At 38.1% G+C, this 17,838-nt stretch overlaps 1 protein-coding gene across 6 annotated transcripts in view; it reads right to left on the bottom strand.

The window, feature by feature from the left end:
• The window catches only part of MAPK10 (mitogen-activated protein kinase 10), a 2,349,270-nt gene that overhangs the window by 768,904 nt on the left and 1,562,528 nt on the right, over nt 1-17,838 (bottom strand). For all 6 annotated transcript variants that reach the window (XM_044059145.1, XM_044059143.1, XM_044059144.1 and 3 more), the window contains exon 7: nt 1,453-1,618. In XM_044059145.1, coding sequence (XP_043915080.1) covers nt 1,453-1,618 — 166 coding nt within the window. The remainder of the gene's footprint in view (nt 1-1,452; nt 1,619-17,838) is intronic.

Below are 17,838 nucleotides of genomic sequence, written 5' to 3' on the forward strand. Positions count from 1 at the left end.
ACCAGATAACACTGCATTAAAATAAAGGGCATGTCCTTATTCACAAATGGACAAGCAAAGAGACTTTTCTGACCAGTGTGCGTAGTGTCTACATATAATTTAACTGTAGTAGCTACATATTTCTCAGGTACCACTTAACAAAAGGTACGTAACTTAAGATGGTTCCATCATCTTTCACCAAACAGCTGTTAGAATAAACCTCTGTGCTACCTTGAAAGCATCTGAATGTAAATGTGTAACTAGTTTCCTTTAGCAGTATGTACCTCATGACACAATAATGCATCAGCCGGAACACCTGGGAGATAAATATGCTTGGAAGCAGATTATCTTAGAAGCAGAATCATTGGCTGATATTAATTAGGACTGGACAGATACAGTTACTTTCCTCTTTAAAATAAAGAGCAATTACCGTACCATCCTTAAATTAGTAAATGGATGTCAGATCACATTAAGGCACATATGTTTTGGCAACCTCTACAAATTTAAAAAAATCTGAATTTAATTCTGTTTATGATTATCAGGGATACGGACCAAGCAGATTGCCTTTTACTTTCAATGGCTCCTTATGGTTTTCTTCAAAGATAAGATTTCCATAATATATGCAGACTTCTTAACTTCTCAGCAATATTATTGTCATCCAGCCTCCTAACTTACATTAAATTTCTATAATTCTACTAAGCATTAGAAGAACGTACTGCCATTCCTTCCATGCATGCTAGGGTGTGAAATGCAGAGAGAAAGCCAGTGGAACTGAACTGCCACAACTGCATCCCATAAAATCAGTACCAGTAAATACTGCTTTACTACATTGCACTAGAAACACGGAAGTATAGTAATAAGGGACCGTACTAGAGATGACAACTCTGTTAAATGTGATATACAGCAGCATCTTCAATTACTGTCACCAGACCCTACTGCCATGAAATGATAACAGAGACAGAACATGTCTTTTTTCATATGGGGAGAAGGAGAGCTGACAGAACTGCTTCCCAGTGTAGCGGTTTTTAGGGAGATATACATTGTTTACTCACTGATAATCCTTGCAATGACAGACTATTTGTTTAAGATGAACTTTGATAAGAATAAACAGTGTATAAATATGACTCAAACTGCTCAACAAATAACCAGTATATGAATGGCAGAAAGGGGCGACAAAGTGAGAAAGGCCGGCTAGGTAAGACTGCCTATGTAATTACAGAAATTGCAATCATTTCTGTTTTAGGTCCATTTCAAGCAAATAATATGAGCAATGAACATGAGCGAATTCTATATACTTCAGGCATCCATAAAAATGAGTTCACAATGTAATATAAAATGAAAGCAAAGCTGTTGACAACTTTTCTGTAGCATTTTGAATTCTACTAAGTATGTTACCATTGATTATTTAAGCCAGGAAGTTATGCAGGTGAAACACAGTGGCCTTTGTTGCATGACATTCAGCAGATGTCCTACCATTTTCCTTGTAGCCCATGCCCAGGATGACTTCTGGTGCTCTGTAATAGCGTGTTACCACATATGGTGTCATCATAAAGCTTGTGCCTGCTGTCCTTGCCAATCCAAAATCCAGGATTTTAAGTGTACAGTCTGACTTGACCACAATATTGCTGGGTTTTAGATCCTGAAACAAATAAATGATTTAGTTTAGTGATGTTGAACCTTCAAGGAGCAAGATTGTTTTCATTATTAAAATGTTTTCTTTTAAACAGTAGAAAAAAATGAATGAAATTAAATTTAAAAATTACAAATATGAAAGCCCTGCAAACCTGGTTAAATAGTGGCTGCATTTTATTTCCAATTTTTCGTGACCAAAAAAACAAAGGAAAGCATATTATGATCAAATCTTACAGCTGTATGTACAAACATGAGTAAAAGTCTAATTAGCAATTACACACATGAGAAGGTGGTAAGGCAAGGAAATGGAATACATCTGACTGCAGCTCAGTTATGGCTTTAATATGGCATTAAATCAGTCCATTGACACCCAAACAAAATCCTGGAAGATGAAGCATGAGCAGAGCAATGGATACTGTAATGGAGTCTATTCTTTTTGAGTAGCACTGGGGGGAAGTTTCAGACTACTCGAGAAGGAATGCTATAACTAGATGATGTGGAAGAAGTTAAGAATGCTTCATTTACTAACAAAAAAATACAGAATCACTTTAAAATTTGTATGCTGGACATGGTCTTGCGTATTCTGGTTGTTGCTGTATTTTGAAATAAAAAGACTATACTAAAAATGCATATACACATAGAAACATATATACTATCTACAGCAGGGGACCCCTTTCTCTAAATGGTAACTGTAGTTATCTACGTTTGCTATTTCCGTGACTGTCTGATGGTGACATCCACTATGTAACTTTTCATGGACTCTAGATAATTTAACAATGATCTCCTCAGACTCTGTCTCAATGTTGTCCATGATGATTTTCTCAAACTCTTCCTACATGACTTTCTTAATGATTATCTGAGTTTTTCAATGATAATTATTATAGTGGAGTTTTATTTTTATTAAAAAATTGCTGGAAATACTGTAAAGTACCTGGAGAGTTTGCTATATACATATGTAATATGACATATGCAAGCTTTTATAGATCCAGTTTGGCAGCTGTTGTATGCAACTGCATATTTTCTATACAATATAACAAAGCATGTGTTCTCACTCCTAGGCTGAATCCTTCTCATAGATGAAAGCATTATTTTTAGGCAATCAGCTGCTCCTTCAAGACATTTCTAAACAAAAAATACATGTCTCATGCTGATTTAAAATCAGAATCCAGGCTGCTATTAATTACTGACAAACTGCATCCCCTTATATTGATAAAAACAGTTTCCCTATAGGTGGACAAAGGGCATGATTACTCAAGCGTCAACTGACCCATGAACAAGATGAAGAGTATTGCAACATAAATGCTATCAGAATGCTAAACTCTGTTTTCCATGCAAAATCAGTGTCAGGAAGATTTTTAAGTGTGTTGCCATTTTTTCAGAGATTTCTCCTTTCTTTTAGTGATATGACTATAGAGTTGGTATATATACGTTTTGGGGGGTGAGGGGTGCAGGGGGAGCTTGCCCCTCGAAAACACTTAAAATATAGTTTTTCAGCATTTCATGTTGCAGACATTAGGTTTTGCAAGTTTTAATCATCTGGGGTTTGGTGTTCAATGATTCATTCTGGAAGTGATAAAAATATACTGTCTTAATTATGTCCAGTCCTCATATTAAAATAGGAACAATATGTCACATCCTGTGTTTTCAGTGTCAATAGCGGTTTTATACATATAACAGAAACAAGCAAAATATCAAAAATGTCTTGTTCTGTGAAAAGGCATTTCATATTTTCTCTTTTGTCACATGTAATGCATATTTGGCTACTTAAGGCATCTAATTTATAAGTGCCTTGGAATGTCTCTCATTGACTTAAGTAAGTACAAATGAAAATTATGTAATTGGCATAATGACAGATTCTTTAATTCATGTCCATCTGACATGAAGATTGGGTTCTCAAACCATTTGTCGGATCTGAGTGAGCAGCATAAGTGCTCCAGTCTCAAGCCCCTTTAAGAATTTTCCTTCCCATAATGCACCACTCCCCATAGTTACTTCTAGTTTGACAAGATAAGTAACTGGGATGGAGGAAGGTATGTCATATCAGATGGACATAAACAAAAGGATCTATCATTTCCTTCCCATAATGCACCACTCCCTATAGTTACTTCTCGTTTGACACCTTAAGACCTATGTATAAACTACCTTGACTGAAAGATAACTAAGGTTTTCTATGACTATTAGGTTCTTTAGTTTGTACAAGGTAAGGAACTGTCATATCAGTTGGACATAAACAAAAGGATCTATCATTACTCAAGTACATAACTTTTGTATCCTATTTATTCAGTCCATCCTATCTAATGAGTGGGTCAGTATCCCAAGCTAAGAGAAGCCCAGGGTAGCAACATGACAGAAGATCCTTTAGGATAGAAGCACTGAATGATACTCTAGCCTGGAAAAGCAGTCCAATTTATAATACTTGACAGAGTTACGTACAGAAGGCCAGGTGGCAGCTTCACAAATCTCATCTATTGAAGACAATTTAAATAAGGCAGTAAAGGTTGCAACAGCTGTAATGGGGTGAGCCCCTGGCTTGCTGGATAAGGACTTGTTGTATGTAACATAAATACAGGAAATATAGTCAGATAGCCATTTAAACAGGGAAACAAGACTTCTTGGCCCAGCTTATTAAGAGCAAAAGAGAGAAACAGCTGTGCATCCTATCTGAAGGGTCTGGTTCTGTGAAGGTACAAGCACAATTGTCTATGAACATCTAAGATATGAAGAATGTACTCTCCTTTGTTGGAATAGTCAGGAAAGAAGAATAGCAGATGAATGGATTGTGATATGTTTTACTCAGAAGCTATTTTGGGAAGGAACAACGGATTCGTTCTCAATGATACCCCATTTTTGTGGAATAACAGATGCAGGGAAGATGATGGCAATGCATGAAGTTCCCAAATCCTTCAGGCAGAAGTAATGGCTACTAAAAGGATAGCTTTCCATGAAAATATTTTAGTGCAGCATTGTAAGTTGATTCAAAGGGAGGTTTAGACAGGGTGTCTAGGACCAGGTTTATATCTAAAGGTGGAACTAGTTCTCTAATGAGTGGTCTAAACAAAAAGGTCACTTTGAGGAAAGCCTTGCACATTTTATAAGAAACTAGTGACTGTTCATGAAACCTAACATGAAAATTGAAAGCCACATGCAACTGTACTTTAATACTGGAAAAATATAGAACCAGAGTCAAACACAGGTATGCCAGAAATTGGAGGATGTCTGAGATCAGTGCTGAAAATGAATCAAAGTTCAGAAAAGAGGCTCATGAAACAAATCTTTTCCACTTACTGTGATAAGTCCTGCAGGTAGAGTCTTTATGGAATGCTGTTAGAATCCTTACTACCTCTGAGGAGAAGGACTTATTTGTATTCATTATTGGAACTGGAGAACCCAAGTGGTCAGCTTCTGTTTGTGAAGGTCCAGGTGAGACTTCCTGGAACAGTGAAAGATTAGATCCTGTATCAGATCCAAGAGCCAGAATGGCTCTTTGAGTTCAAGCTTTAGAAGGGGAAATCAATTTGTCTGGGACACAATGGGGGGGGGGGGTATGAGGATGACAGTTGCCTTGTACTTCATTGTCTAGGAATTAGGGGCACAAGTGGGTAAGTAAAATGAAGATCTGAAGGCAATTGCTGGGATAGAGCATCCCATGGTGACTGACCTGTGGAGGAGATCATGCAAAGTAGTTGCTGTATTTGGTGTTGTAGAGAGAGGTTGCAGCAAGGAGTGCTCCGGCTACTGAATACCTGGTTAGCTACCTGTGGATTAAGGGACCACTCATCAGGCATGAAAAAAGATCTGCTGAGCCTCTCCACTAAGCAACTGAGTACCCCTGGGATGTGTGTTATTACAAGAAAGTGGTGCGAGTTATCAAGCACTGCTAAACCCTCATTATTTCCCAACATAAAAACATAAACGGTGTGATCTGACTTCTCCTTGCTTGTTGATGTACCAAATACTGTCGTGTTGTCCATTTGGATACATATTATGACCCAAGGAAAGCAATCTTGCAGTTACTGCAATACAGGGAGAACTGCCCTAAACTCCAGAACATTTATGTGATTGCTGACCTCCTTGCCTGTCCACAGACCGTGGGACATTCTCCCCTCATAATGCTCCCCCATCCTGGGAAGGACACATCCCTGGTTACTACAACTATCAGTGCAGAAGGAAGAATTGGTTTGCTGGAACCACTGGAGAGTACAACCACCAACTCAGGGGATTCCATCAGATGTGATCATTTTATGACAGTTCTGGAAAGAGGGTGAATGCACTTTGGCTACTGTGCTTGAAGAAGCCATTGTAGAATCCTCATATGAAAACGTGCAAAGTTCACCATTAGGATTGATAATGCCATGAGGCCTAATACCCTTAGAACTGAGTCCACAGTAGGGGAGGGGTTGTAAATTAGAGGCTGAACTGCTGGGCTTCAAAGTCTGAATTCTGTCTGGTGGCAAACAGCAAAGAGACCTTAGCCTGAGTTGTGTTCAGATGGCACCCAATAAATGTAATCTTTTGAACTGGTTAAAGGTTTGATTTTAGAAGGTTTACAAAGATTCTCAAGTACTGGCACAGTAAGAAAAGATAGTCCATGGCCTCTGAAAGAGATCCCATTGATGGGACAGCTAGAAGTCAGTCATCTAGATATGGGAAAATATTGTATCCCATTAATCATAGATAAGCTACTAACAGATGTACAGTTGGTGAACACCACAGGGATTGTGGTGAGGGAATATGGTAAGACTCTGAACTGATAATGACTGGCTCATATCCCAAAGCATAGGACTCTCTTTGAGTCTTTCACAATCTTGATGTGAAGATATGTGACTTGGAGATCCAGAGAGCACAACCTTTCATTTGCCTTAAAACAAGGTAGCATGAATTGCAACACAGACACTCTGAAATGTGTTTTCTTCATATCCTTGCTCAGGCGACTGAGGTTAACAGTGGGCCTGAAGTCCTGAGCTTTCTTTGGAACCAAAAAGAGAGTGGAATAAAACCCTGACCCTCTCTGGTCTGGTGGGACTCTTGGATGGCCATTTTGGACAGAAGTGAAGCTGTCTCTTTTTCTGACACTTTGGCCTCACTGGGTGGAATGTCTGGCAGCGTTTTTTTGGATTGGGGGGGGGGGTGAAGAAAAATGGTATGGAGTAATCTCTGGATAGTATCCCTCTTACCCATTTGTCTTGCATAATGGCCTGACACACTGCTGGGTAGATGGAGAGATGACCCACGAATGCCTCCAGAAAACAGCAGTTGAGCAGACCTTCAAGGATGCTGTGGTCACCAGTCAGAGAAAAGTCCATGATATCCCTGGTTCTGTACACCTCCTTGGGTGCTGGGTCTGTGTCCATTGAGGAGGCATTCTCTGCCATAGCCGCCCCTATCAGAAGATGAGTTGAACTGTTGACCCTTTGGGTCCCTGCTGTATGAACTCAGTCAAACCTCAAATGTAACTCTGACAGCAGAAAGAGCCTTATCAACCAGGTAACACTCAGTTATCCTTTCTTTCACTGATGGGCCAAACAAAGAACACCCATCAAATGGAATGTTGAAGGACACCTTAAAGTGGTCTGCAAAATCATAAAAGTGCAGCCATGCACAGCACCTCATTAATATGCTTGTCTCAGCTGCAATGGCTGCTCCATCCACTGAATTATGCTTAATGCATATGAAGAGTTTGATGACACTGGACATGGAAGTCAAGGGTGTCTTCAGCTGCTTCCTTGACTCTGTTTTCAGGGGAATTTTCACAGTAGATATGGCCTACTGTGTCAAATCTCTCTCTCTAACTATTCATATGTGTGGCATAGTTCAAGGCTCTTTACACCAAACTGCACAAACCATACACCTGCTTCTCACGTCTGTCCATTGCCATGGACTCCCTGTTGGGGGCGGTTGAACAGATGTTGCATCTTCAGACAGCTCTTTCAGTAGCTGCCACCACAATGATGGAGTCAACTGAAGGGGATTTATCCCAATGCTGTTTGCCTTTGGGTGGGTAGAGAATTTTATCAGGCATACATGGCACTGCTTTACAGGTGTCGAGTTTCTGCCATGACCTTCTGACTACTAAGGCAATCAACTTGTCAGCAGGGAGCTCCACCCAGGAAGTAGATGGGGCTGAGCTGTAAACTTCAAAAAGTACCACCTCATTCTTGAGACAGGTAATCAATGGGCCAAGATCTTCTCTGGCACATGAACTCTAAAATTTTGCCAAAAGAAAAATTCACAGGAGGGTGTTGAAGGGTTTCCTCTTAATCCAAAGAGTCAGCATCTGAAGAAGTGGACTCAAACAGGGTGTCTAGGTGCTTCCTTTTTACACATCTTCTTCTTGGAAACATTGGGGGGGGGGTGTCACCTAACTCTTTAGTGGACTGGACCAGCTTCTGAGCAGGAAGTTTGAGACTGATGGGTAGATTCTGCCCCAAGGTGATCTGATGGGAAGAAGACAAGAGACAGTGAGAGTCATGGGATAGAATCATATCCATTGGGGACTGTAGTTATTCTCTTGTGGTAGAAGAGAACCTGGAAGGCCAATCAAACCTCCACCAGATCAGAGGACGCTGCCTCAGCCAGCAGATTGATCCCACCTTCAGAGAGATTATCGGGACTGAAGGAGGGGCATCTAGCATACAGAAGGTGGAAGACCTCAATGAGAGGATCAGAACTGAAGACTCAAAAGCTGAAGTTTCTGGCACCATCAATTGAGCTGTACCTAACAGCTCCAAGGATGCAGCAGAGGCCCCAAGCTTGACAGCTTGATTCTGAGACTGCACCAACAGCAACAATTCTGGAGTCTAATGTGTTGGATCCAAAACCCCATGTGCCAGTGCCAAAGGCAGAGTGTGAACTGAAGCCTGAGTTCTTGAATGGAATGTCAGTCCCAACACCACCAGAGCCAAAATTCATACCAGAGAAATAATTAGGAAAGGGGCATCTGGGTGGATTTGGCCACCATTGGAGCCAAGGGTTTCTTTTCTCAGTCTGTGTCCCCAGAAAGTGCTGCATCAGATGGTCCAAGTCTGCTTCTGATGTACTTTTGTAAGAACTTTATGGATAGCACTAAAGAAGCTATGGACTGGGGAGGCGCTGATCCAATTTGTTTAGTCAAGCCTGCTTTTTCAAGGAGTGATGGGCCAGAATCAGATCCAATGACTCCGGATCTAATGGTGGAGTGCAAGACATAGGTACTTTGGGATTTTTGGTACTGAGGACTGACCCATAGGGTAAGAAGGTCTTTTTTAGACTCTGATTGTTTACTTTTTGAGCTGTTGTCAGTAGACTTCAGATTTTGTCACCTCTAGATCTGGTTGCAAGCCCTTTTAATATCAGCTATTTTTCCCGTTGGCTAGGGCTCAGGTTCAGAATCCTGCAGAAATATCCCAGTCAACAGACAGATGAGGAACTACTAAACATATCACATACAGACCATGCTTGGTCTGTGGTAGGAACTTGGGGCCACAAAGGGAGCACTCCCATGCTTGAAATAAACTACAAAAAGAGATTAAAAGAACTATAGCAATACTCAGATATAGCAACACACTACAGAAGAGACTAAATGTACACTATATATTGTCAGTCTTGAACACTATCTAAACACTGATATGTTTGAGTATATGCCTAATTTTGTAAACACTAGTCACACATTAGAAAAAGTATATATATATGTAAGTATAAATCTTAACAATGTAAGCAAATACTACAACTTATTACTACTGAGACAAAGAAGAGGAAGCAGTGGGAAAATGACACATGAAGAAGGGACTAACTAGAAGGAAAGTTAGCTGAAAAGCTAAAAACGTCTCTCCTAAAAAGCACATCCAAAGCTTCAAAATTACAGAATTATACAATTATATCTTCAAATAGAAGCAGTAGGCTAGCAAATATATATTTTTATTTTTTTGAGGAGAACTTAGTGTGTAGTGATCATGTCTATTTGCTATGTTGATAAACAAGAGTTGGGGTAACTAGGGAAGTGGTGCATTATGGGAAGGAAAATTCTTAAAGGGGCTGGAGGTTGGAGCACTAATGCTGCCAATCTGGCAAATGGTTCAAGGACCCACATGTTGTATCAGACAAACTGAATGAATAGGATGATGTAGTTACTTTTAAATAAAATGCTTATTGCCCCTGTACTGTAGCTCGGTAGCTTTACAAGGATTGGGCAAAGAGAGCATCTGCCCCGGGGCACAAAGTGTTAGGTGCCTCAATTGAGAGTCTCTGGTTTCCTGCATTCTCTATTGAAATGCCTGAACAAAAAGACGTTTTTTTTTTTTTTTTTTTTTTTTTGCTTTTCATTGAGGGGCATGGACCTACTGTAGGAAGCCGATTGGTAAAAATACCAATCGCCTTCCAACTGTTAAATCCAAAGTCCTTTTTTTTGCTCTTTATTTGAAAAGCTGAGGGATGAGGAGCTTTACTGGCGATGGTGCCAGATAAGCCAGCTACAGCTGTTTTGCAGTTATATATTTTAAACAATTACACCATAGAAATATTTATGATGTCACTGCAGTTTCAAAGGAAATCTTTTGGTCTCTAGGTAATGAACTGCATTTCTTATCTTCTTATAAAAAAAAAAAAAGTACAGTCTGTAGTCCTGTCTAGCACCAGACTCATTGAAAGTAAGTATTCTCTCTCATATTTTCAACAGCACACACAGCTGTGTGTCACACAGTTACCATGCTGTTGTCTGGTTGAGCTCCCAATCCCCACATTCACAAATTAAATTAACAACTAAACTTTTAAAATGACTACTTTACCTTTGTAGATTTACTGATTACTTTTAGGTCTCAATTGTAAGGGGGGAAGGCCTTAAAACATCTGCAGTTGAAAAGAAATTTGATGCGTGGATCACATGTGAAAACTGATTTACAGACATTGCAAGACTTGATACACCTTTACCGTGGCACATGTTTATACATTCACCTGTCTAATTAGTGACACCATGACAAACACAATAGTTATTTTGGCAAGGCTACAGCATACGTGATCTCAATCCACTCCTGGAATGTTAAATAATGTCTCTACATTTTAAAGATATCAGTATAATGCTGTTGTTTATGCATTTTGCAAACTACTAAGCATAAGTAAGGCACATTCCAGTTGCAGTTTGCTAATTTTGCAAAAGACAGTACCTGTTAATTTAACAATGACATTTTAAGACCAAACATTTTTTAACTGCATGCATTACACACCGGGGTTAGGTTAACAATCTGTTTGCTGCATTGTTGACTACTAGTGTGTTATTTTTGGAATCCACTCACACTTCTAAGAACTTTCTCATTAATGGTGAAACTTTGTTAAAGACAAGGCAACATTGCACTGTTGCATAAGAATTGCAGTTGCATTTTTGCTGCACGTACAGTAACAAATTTGTCACAATCTCTGGTTGTTTATTTAGATATGGGAAGGGAAAGTACACCACTCAAAACAAAAACACTGACTATCTTTTCATCGCTGGAAAGTAGTGATTTATACGAGCCGAACGTCTTTTCTCCAAAGAATTAACCTTTTTTTTTTTAAAGTCCAGTCATAACATATTCAGTAACACCTTTTAAATTTGGTCCCCCCTTAAAAGTGCAAATAAGCACAGTTGTTCTGCTCAGTTTACTCTTTTGCATGATGAAGCAGAAAAAATGGTCACTGAGCAATAAGTGCTAACAGTTCAAATACATACAGACAGTGATGGAGAATTTGAAAGCCCTGTAAGTTTAATCCCTGACCAGAATACAAGATTAGCAACCAGCGTTTGTGGATTTGTAACTAAACAACGTAAGCACATGGCAGCAATTTGGACAGATAGAAACATTCTTGTCACTTATGTACCTGGTATATTAACTTTGCTCTGACACGGGGGGGGGGGGGTCTTTTTATGCCTAGCCATGCCTCCCAAAGGTGAGAATCAAACCCTCTATCTTGTGCCTGTAACGTAAACACTTTAACCATTATGCCAACCCCCAGCCCCTAGACCCCCACAAAGCTATTAAAATGGTGCAAACCAACATAATCAACAAAAAGTTTTCTTTACAAGGATAACAGCTAGTACACTTACAGGGCAACATCTGTAAAAAATTGTGTGCTGGGCATGGTCTTCCATTTCCCGGATGAAACTGCATTAATCAAAGGTTATACCAAATATACATGCATACATACATTTTATATATATATATATATATATATATATATATATATATATATATATATATATATATATATGTGGCCTATATAACAGTTCTCAGACCTTATCTATTGGGGAGAATCATCTTACCTAAACAGAAATTGTAGTTAGCTAGGTGTTTTCATTTTCCATTGTTCATGTTTTCTCTCCATACTTAGGTTTATTTTTTTTGTCCAACCTTTTGACCCAGCTGCCTGCTGACCATCAGAATTACTCTTTGTCAATCAGCCCATTTGTTCCTTCACTGGATAAGAACTGACTGAGAAGAGTCATGATCAAGGCAGCCACAACCTCACAGATCCCAGGTGAAGCCCTTGGAGAGAGGACGTAGAATGAACTGTCCATGGAAGACATCAATTCACTTTTGCAAGGGGTGTTCCCTCCAAGAAGCCCCCCCCCTCCCCCTACAGCACAAGTAGGGATCACTCCAGTCTTCCCCATGGAGATCACATCACCCATGTGTGCCTCCAGGTGCATGCAAACCCCACCTACCCCCAGAAGAGGTGAGCAGCCATGCCCTTTCACTTCTCCCCTCCACCTCTCTCCCCCTGTCACTCTCTTCATTGGGATTGCTAAACACACCTCAGTCACATAGTCAGGGCTCCATCTCTCTGCACCATGGAGCCATGCAGTTCTCAGATGATTTTGACTGTCTCATGATTTCATCACTTGGTCATTTTCAGGGAATCTCTTTGCATGAGTTTAACAATTTTCTCAGATTCTTCTCTGCTGTTGTCCACACTTATTTTCCCACAATTTTCCAACATTGCTTCCAGTGATCGCTTCAGAGTCTCCAGTGATTCCTATTACATTTTAGCAATATTCCACAACTGGATTTACTCATAGTTTCTGAGGTTTGATTACGAGTGTGAAGTCTAAATGATCCAACAAAGTCAGGAGTGGGTAAATCCTACATTACCCACAGACAATAATGAATTATTGCTATTATACTGTGACATTATTTAAGGTAGAAATTGCTCACTTTTTTAAAGTAATGTCACTGTATGATGGGACTTCAGTTTCCTTCTGCTTTTTTGTGTCAACTACAGGGTATTGATTGATGTACTATGCATGAGTATGGCACGTGCATCTCCACAAATCCACAGTACATCAGTAAAATTCAGGAGCAAAGGCACTCATGTCACGCACATCTTGAATGCCTCCCTGCCATATACCCATGCAGTGAGAGGTGTTTAACAAACGCTTGTTAAGCACTTTTCTGTCATCATAAAAGCACATAACAAGCCTGTCTTTTCCCCAATTTTGGAGTATAGTATCATTATGGTCCTTTCACTACACACAGTTTACTGTGCAGTGCAATACAGCCTGTATGTTTTAATTGTGATATCACATTTTTCTCACAGAAAACAATATTCTTAGACAATCATCTTGTTTTCAGAAATTTCTAAACATGTCTGTGAAGAAAATGTGTCACCATAGTTTAAAATCATAATCTAGACTGCATCTGAATTGTTGACAAACTGTAGCCTATCATATTGATAAACATAAATAATCTCTATCTATCTGCTAGCCTCAATGGTGGATTATAATATGTGTGGGCCGGCAACCCAGGGCCAGGGGGGATAGTTATGACCAATGGATAAATGTAACACAAAGTAAACATATCAGCTTTTTTATATGGTGCAGTCATTCCCATCAATGATCACCATGCTTATTCATGCACAGTATGCAGAGATGACCTGTACTGCCTACATGCTTCATATGCATGAACAGCTGTTCACACTATAAAGTTAACATCTTCCTTTTTACTTTCACGCAATGCTGGTTTTATTTAAACATTTTTTTACTTTCTCAATAACCCCTGATAAAGTAATGGGCTGGCATAACTTTATGCAGACAATGGTCTTGGTTTTAGTTACCAGAAGTTAATTATTTTTATTTATTTGCATTTATTAACTGAATGGTAAAGAGACTATAGCAGTGATCCACATGAACCCTATTCACATACTGTTTTCCAGATGGTGAACCCAGGTTTGAAGATACTTCATTTCATCTGCCTCTGATTTTGCAGAAGGTCCTGAATTTTCTCACCTCATATTTTTTATTCTCTGGTAATTCACTGACCATTACATTTGGTCAATAATGTATCATATTAGAATTTCATACTTCTTGTTTAGAAAATATATGTTGATGCAAAACCTATCGTTTTATTAACTGTTTAATCAAATTAAAGTAATATCTAAACACTGGCATGTGTGTGCTGGGGGTTGCATTCTGCTTCTACATAATTAATTACTGTGCATAAAATACATGAGTTATGCCAGACCTGTTGTTAACTTTTTAACTGAATTAGAGTAATATTTAACAACTGTGTGCATGTGTCTGTCTTTATCTTGGAGGGGTTTGCATTGTGCTCATACGTATTTTTTAGGTATTAATATTAATTTTAAAAACATGCATGCCACAGTGGATGTACAGTAAGTTACATTAATTGTTAATTGAATCATGATTCTACATGAGCAGTTTCCATGTTGATATTCTTTTCTTTATATCATGTGAAACAGAAACTGAAGTTATTTTTTTCACCTTATGCTCCCTGTAGCATATTTATAATGATTTCAGTAGACATGGTTACAAGTCTGTCCCTAGTTTTGCAGTGTCCCTGACCCTGCCTTAGATTTTTGGCTTGTGCTTCAAAATGTGTGGTTTTCTGACAAAACATCGATGACTGCAGTCACTAAATAAGGGCAATGCAGGTTGTGGATGAAAGCAACTTATGCTCTTTTGTCATTTGCTTAGTTTAAAATCTAGCCTTATAGGAGTAAACATTTTATGAAATAAGCTGATATATTTAATTTCCGGCTACTGAAAGTTTTTGAAACTGTCTCTGATTTCACACAATGTCTATAATGTTGCCTCATATCTTTGGTCTGTTCCTCATAAAACGTGTGTTTAAGTAAAACATTGAGGTCTGTAGCCACTAAACATTGTCTTTTGTCTTTAAAGACATCCAAGTCTGGAAAAAATGCATGCCAGTGCAAAAGCTGTTTTCTGTATTTAAGTATATAAGACCAATATTTAAAATATGTCCCTTATTTAGGGGCCTTTGTCCCTCATTATTTTTTGGGCTTCATTTCTGATTCTTGCACTAAGAGGTTGATTGGTACTATTTTTAATGACAATTAGGTGAAGTGTACATAACAAAGTGGTTAGTGCTAGAAGGGGATGGGATCTGTCAGCAGATGAAAGTAACTTGTCCTAATGTTTGCCAAACTTTAACAGCCCGGCTATGCAGGACTGGTATGTATTTGTCTGACATAAGCTAGACTACTTGGGCTACTGTGTGTTTGTATGGAACAACTTGCAATACATTGTATCTGTAGTTATTTATTTTTACAATACTCAGTCATCTGAGGTGTGAAAGAAGGAGGTACTGCCAGCAGAGCTAGCTGGAATTTTGTAAATAATTATATGTCTTTGTGAATATCAAACTAATCTATACAAGATGCTTGTGTTACAAATGTATTACAACTGCATGTCATATGTATATCAAACTGCTTTGTACAGAAGTTTCTGTTGAAAAGGTATCTGAAAAGTGTTGTGTTTAAAATGTATCTACAGAGTGCCCTACTGGAAGAGAATATACATGTACTATTGTAAATGTTAAAATGTATGTATTTTAACAGTGGAAACTGGAATACAGGAGGTTAACCTCAGTCCAGCAAACTTTAAAAAAATAGAACCATCAGCTAGTAATCCACAGGAAATTTATTATAAAAACACATTCTGATGTCTCAGCTCCACAAGCGCCCTCATACACAAATCTTAGCATGGACTTGTTCAAAATGAGTGTATATATATATATATATATATATATATATATATATATATGTATATACATATATATATATATATATATATATATATATATATAGAGGAGTGAATTTTTTCACAAATATGTTAAGCTCTACTATAGATTCATAGACGATTTGATTTTTTTGTGTGAAGATGGCGAAAAAGAAGTAGAAGGATTTCTTGGCATGCTAGGAAATAACAGGTTTGGATTAGAAATTAATGGGTTAAAAGTTGGAAAAAATGTGAGTTTACATACGTTTATGCTAACAACATTACATCAGCTGTAGTGTGCCGAAAATCAGAATGTTGACCGCACAAACAATTGTGGACCAAATAGTCGATTCCACTTATGCGAATGCACTACTGCATTCGCATAAATGTAAGTCAACTATCTGCATGGAGATCGTGGTACAGTGGGGAGTGGAAATTCATCCATATCCCCACTGTAGTGCAATCTCAGAATTAGAATAAATAAGTAGGGGGGGTGTGGGGGGCTGCCCCTCACATGGGGGTGCAGGGGAGCTTGCCCCCTGCAAAAACATGATTTGCCATATAGGAGTCTGATTTACATCAGCTCCTATATGGCTATCACTTGGTGGTTTTGACAACCATGTCGAGTCAAATGCGTCGAGCATTTGGTTCAATATTGTCACTGGTATTTTTTTTACTTTCGGTATTACTATTCATTTATTTGAATGGCAAATGTTTTTCCGTTTGAACAAACAATAGTAAACCAAAAATGTGCCATTTTTGGATGTAACCCTTGATGGTAGTGATAACAAGGTTATTCAAACTAGGGTCCACAGAAAATTTAAAAATGGGTTGCAATTTGTGAGGGCAGAAAGTTGTCATCCCCTCACACCACTCATTCTATTCCTTTTGGGGACTTCATACGAATTTTTAGATTATGTAATAATGAATTTGATTATAAGAGGGAAATGTGTAATACTATTAGTATGTTTAGGATGAGAGATTTTGACCAAGAAATTTTAGAAGGATGTTGGAATAAATTTCTAAAAGAATATATTGTTCAGCCTACAGTGAATAGTCAAACGCGAAGATTTAGGGTGGACAACAGACCTCAACAACAAGAAGATATATATTTTACTACAACATTTAGTAGTTTTAGTGCTATAATAAAAAATTATTAGGATATTATTGGGAGTGTATTTTATGTTGAAATGATCCATTTGTGGAAAAATTGGGGGCCCCTATTATGTCTTTCAGGATAGGGAGGAACCTCAAAGATTTATTAGTGAAGTCCAAAATAGTAGCCCCTATAATGAAGTTACAACTGAATTTAAAATAATTAGGGACCATTGGTTGTAGAAAGTGTAAGGCTTGCAGTTATATTGTTCAACACTTTAAAAAAAAATGGTTTATTATTTGAGGCTAAAGATAGTTTCTGTTATGACAAAGAGGGCATTATTTATACCTTAAGGTGCCCTTGTAAAAAATTTTACATAGGTGAGACAAAGAGACCATTTAAAATTAGGTTATTAGAACATATCAGCGATGTAGTTAAAAAGAGAAAGGAAAGTACAATAGCAATACACTTTAACAAATTTCATAATGGTAATACTGATGGTTTGAGTGGTACTATTTTGGAATGAATTGATGTGTATTGTGATGAAAGTGATTTAAAAAATAAACTTCTTTTTAAAGAATCAATATATATTTTAAAATGTAGTACCTTGTCCCCTAAGGGGTTAAATAATGAAATTAATTGGAGATTTCTTGTTTAAAATTTTAATGAATTTGAGTAATTGTATTTAATTGTTTAATTGAAGGCTATATTTAGGCAGGTTACTCATTGTGAATTTTATACTCCTTGAAGGCTTGTGAAGCCGAGATGTCAGAGTGTGTTTTAATAATAAATTTCCTGTGGATTACTAGCTGGTGGTTCTACTTTTGTGCTTCAGTTTTTGTGGTATTGCTAAATTTAGAAACATATCTCAAATTAAATTACTTTAGAGGCTATAACAAAAAGATGTTTTAATGCAGCTAAAGACCCAAAGTCTGTACTAGGAAGCTTTCTGTATTGTCTTTATGGTGAACTAATTGCTACTTTAGAAGCATGAAGGAATGCAATTGTTTTATGACTTCCAGCATCTGCCAAAGATCTAAGCAAAAGCCCTTGTCCATATATTTTTACAGGTAGATGCTAAATGCTGCCAACTTCTAGAAATGGGGGGTTTGCCTGGGGGGCTAGAAGTCAGATCACCAGAAATTAT

The sequence above is a fragment of the Protopterus annectens genome, chromosome 17.part0 (genome assembly GCF_019279795.1).
Source record: "Protopterus annectens isolate FY-2018-M chromosome 17.part0, PAN1.0, whole genome shotgun sequence".
Classification (NCBI taxonomy): Eukaryota; Metazoa; Chordata; order Ceratodontiformes; family Protopteridae; genus Protopterus; species Protopterus annectens.